The sequence below is a fragment of the Abrus precatorius genome, unplaced genomic scaffold (assembly GCF_003935025.1).
Source record: "Abrus precatorius isolate BTA unplaced genomic scaffold, Abrus_2018 Scaffold4, whole genome shotgun sequence".
In the NCBI taxonomy this organism is placed as follows: Eukaryota; Viridiplantae; Streptophyta; class Magnoliopsida; order Fabales; family Fabaceae; genus Abrus; species Abrus precatorius.
Genome location: NW_020874384.1, coordinates 21436593 through 21440603, shown reverse-complemented (window position 1 = coordinate 21440603; position 4011 = coordinate 21436593). Strand labels below are relative to the sequence as shown.

Here is a 4011-nt window from a genome sequence, read left to right as displayed (position 1 = left end):
CTCAATTGTGAAGACAAGAACCTCTTCCAAGTCAAAACCAATACTTAGTGGAATGGCTATTCGTTTGCCTAGTGTTTTGAGTGCTAAACACATTCTTCGCCGATCGAATCCGTTTGCAAATCAAGGAGCTGCAACATCACTTGATGTGCCAAAAGGACACTTTGTTGTGTATGTAGGAGAGGGTGAAAAGAAGAGATATGTGATACCAGTGTCATTGTTGAATGAGCCTTCATTTCAAGAACTGCTAAGTATAGCGGAGGAAGAATTTGGCTTCTCTCATCCAATGGGTGGCCTAACAATTCCCTGCACAGAAGACATCTTCATTAACATCACCTCTGGCTTATATAGGCTATGACATGCAACCCAAGTACATATGAAGAGACAGTTGTTTAGTTTTATGGTTTTTTGCCTTTCAACATGGGGTTGAGAAAAGTTGACCCATGCTGAAAGGTTCACTATGAAATTGGTTTTTTTTTTTTTTTTTCCAATTATTTTGCATATGTATCATTGGCAAAAACGCCACTTAAAAAAAAAAAACAAAGATTGACAACATGATTATCGACATTGTTCATTTTTTTTCCCTCTCTTTTGGTTTTTACCGTCTAATAAGCCTCACTGCAGAGGATTATTTACGTACTAATCCGGAATTGAAAGTAACTTATATAGCCTTTAGGAGGTTAAAGCGTATATAAAGCTTGGAATTGGTCTGATTGGGTCAAATAAGCTAAGATTATTGGGGGAAATTTTATTTCAACCAATCTCACAAAATATGGAAGATCAAAGGCTATTGAACATGTCAAAGGCAGATGTATAAAGGAAAAGAACGCTTAAGATGAATTTAAATCATGGAAGCAAAACACCATTGACGCAGTAAAGGATCAAGAAATTTGAACATTCTATCCATCGTATCCATTCAGTTTCAACTTTGATTTATTAAACAGGATACATCAATAATTATATCTGGGTACGTATGCACACCTTTTAGTAGGGCATTCAATAGGGATTGTGGCCCTAGGACAGCCTTGCAAATTTTTATCTCTACCCGTGTCTTAGAACGAATTAAATTGTCCGTTTTCTGGTCCCCGATTAAATAATAATAGCTCATATTTGATTCCATCTTGTTATATTACCCTATAATTTTATTTTATTTTTTTTGCCCTAACAATTTAGAAGACAAGCAAAATGAAATGCTGATCTTAGAAAATGCGATTGAGGATCAAACCAATTTAAATCAATTGTTGAAATCCCTAATTTTCTATAAAACAAGGCATGCTAATGCTATATCTTTTTGCTAAGTTTGGGAATTGTAAATAAGTGGGGGCAAAAAGCCTTTTTAATTTATAATTTTCTATCGGTTGTAATTTTTTTTAATATTTTAGAGATTAAAAAACATTTACTTATTTTTTAAATAAATCACTAATTTTATTGTGTAGAAATTATTTATTTATTTAAAGTGTAAACATGCTAGTACTATATATAACTTTTTATTTTCAAAAACAATATTATAAATACAAAAAAAATTATTATCAACATTTAAAAATATAAAATAAATATTTATTTTTAAATATATTTATTATAAAAAATATTATTATTTATTATAAAATTTATGTTGATAAAATAATAAAATATTATTTTTAGTCTTACAAGACATATAAGTGGATATATTTTAATTTAAAATTTTTAAATTAAAAAAATCAACACATTCGTTTATTTAATATTATATACTTATATAATTACTTTTTATTAATTCATAAATTAAGGATTTATTCTTTGTAAGGAAGAAAAGAGTAGCATTTATGTCTATTTGTTGACATTTTGCCTTAATATACTCACAAGCAGCCATGATTTTGAGGGACTTCGGATCTCCTTTTGATCGGATGCACTATGCCGCACACTTTGACAAGGAATCTCAATTATAGAGTAGTCGCATGTTAACATTAACATGCACGTTTTTGCTTCATTAATTCCTTGTTTTTTTACATGTCCAACTTAATTCAGTTTTTGCAGCAATGTCGTGTAACTAGCAATCTCTCAGGCATTAAGAAACTTCATGCTCATCTTCTCACAACAGGCTTACTCTTTGCCTCCCATGATTTCCACACCCAACTCATTGCTACATATCATGCATGCCTTCCTAAGAATAACAACAACCTTCAATCACTCAACAATTTCTTCCAATGCATCAACGCCACCAACCCATTACACTTCAACGTCCTAATATCTGATTTCTGTCACAAAGGTTTCCCCTTTCTCGCTCTCACGGCCTTCTCCTTTATGCACACCAACGGTGTTCCCTTGGATACCTACGCTTTGTGTAGCACTTTGACGGCTTCCTCTAAAGTCAAACACGTTCATTTTGGGAAACAGATACATGCCCTTGTAGGAAAATCAGGTTGGTCTTCTAGTGTGTTTGTGGGCAGTGCTCTCATTGATTTGTATTCCAAATTGTCCAATGTAAAAGATGCAGCCGTTGTGTTTGATGAAATTCCTGAGAAGAACTCTGTCTGTGCCAATGCACTTTTGTCGGGTTATGGCGAGGCAGGGTTATGGATTGAGGAACTTGAACTTGTTAGGAAGATGCCCGAGTTGAAACTAAAGTATGATCAGTTCACACTATCAGCAGCTTTACGGGCATGCACTGGATTATCTGCGGTTGAATTGGGTAGGCAACTGCATGGTTACTTGCTCCGTACGACACCTGATGTAGAGAGTGATGTGTTTCTTCAGAGCGCATTGATTGAGATGTATGGCAAGTGTGGCTTGGTAAAGAAGGCTTGGCAAGTCTTCAAGTTGGTTGGAATGGAGAACAGAAAAGAAAGAAGCAGAGACGTTGTGTTGTGGACTTCCATGCTTGGTGTTTATGGTAGGAATGGACATTACAAGGAAGTTATTGATTTGTACAATGATATGTTGGTGGAAGGAATCAGACCAGATGGTATAGCGTTCCTGACAGTGATCTCAGCTTGTGCTCGCACAGGAGAAGTACACGCCGGTGTCAAGTATTTTGAATCAATGACTAATGATTTCAAGTTAGATCCTGGTCCAGAGCATTACAGTTGCCTAGTTGATTTGCTTTGTAGGGCTGGTGAATTGCAGAAGGCATGGGAATTACTAAATGAGACGCTTTATACGGGAACGGGAAATTGTGTGGTGTCAATGTGGGGAGCTCTACTCAGTGCTTGTGTGGATCGTGGGAATATAGAGCTGGGCAAATTGGCAGCTCAGAGAGGTCTTGAGTTGGATCCTCAAAATGCTGGGATATGCATTATGCTATCAAATTTGTATGCCCGATTTGGTATGTGGGATGAGATTGGACAGTTAAGGGTATTGATCAAAGCAAGAGGGTTAAGAAAAGATGTTGGATGCAGTTGGGTTCAGGTGACTAGCTAGTTGAATCAGTTGGAAACCATTTCATGTGATGCTGCCTTTTGAAGCTTGCTCATGGGTCTACTCCAAATTATAATGACGCCCATCATCACAGTCACAACAGGAAATGAATGATCCATTAGTCTGGGGTAAAAGAATGTGAGACATTTTGCTAAGGATTAAAAAAAGGTGATACATTTGTCTAGACGTTAGAACATATTTAGTACTGAGAAGAACAACAATGTGGCATATTTTTCCTTGGTGGTAACCGTAAACTAGAACTCAACTCAACCTGTCTTCTTTAATAGTCAAACCCGCCAAAACCTCCCTAAACCACCACCCCCCCCCCCCCCAAAAAAAAAAAAAAAAACTCTTCCCTTGTTGTATCAAATAAAATCTTTCATCTATTTTATCTTAGTAAAATAATCATTTTTTTATTAATTTTTTGAGAAATTTAAAGAAACAAATAGGTCTGGGAAAAAAAAGATATTTCCAAACATCGACAAAACTAAAATGGGATTATAGGACTGCCTCTTAAGACATTAAATAATATTTGCTTATATTAGAGTATCTAAAATTGTTTTTAGTCAAACTGTATTTAATCAAATTTTCTCTGAAAATATTAAACTTACTGGAATAAATTTC

At 35.1% G+C, this 4011-nt stretch overlaps 2 protein-coding genes across 2 annotated transcripts; both read left to right on the top strand.

Annotated features, from left to right (window-relative positions):
* LOC113865311 (auxin-responsive protein SAUR21-like) lies at window positions 1-1343 on the top strand. The gene has a single exon (XM_027499773.1). It carries the CDS (start codon window positions 53-55, stop codon window positions 353-355), a length of 303 nt encoding a protein of 100 aa, XP_027355574.1. The 5' UTR covers window positions 1-52; the 3' UTR covers window positions 356-1343.
* A 563-nt stretch (window positions 1344-1906) lies between these two features.
* LOC113865303 (putative pentatricopeptide repeat-containing protein At3g23330) lies at window positions 1907-3708 on the top strand. The gene is made up of 2 exons (XM_027499766.1): window positions 1907-1923; window positions 2008-3708. Exon 2 carries the CDS (start codon window positions 2275-2277, stop codon window positions 3388-3390), a length of 1116 nt encoding a protein of 371 aa, XP_027355567.1. The 5' UTR covers window positions 1907-1923; window positions 2008-2274; the 3' UTR covers window positions 3391-3708.
* The last annotated feature ends 303 nt before the right edge of the window (window positions 3709-4011 follow it).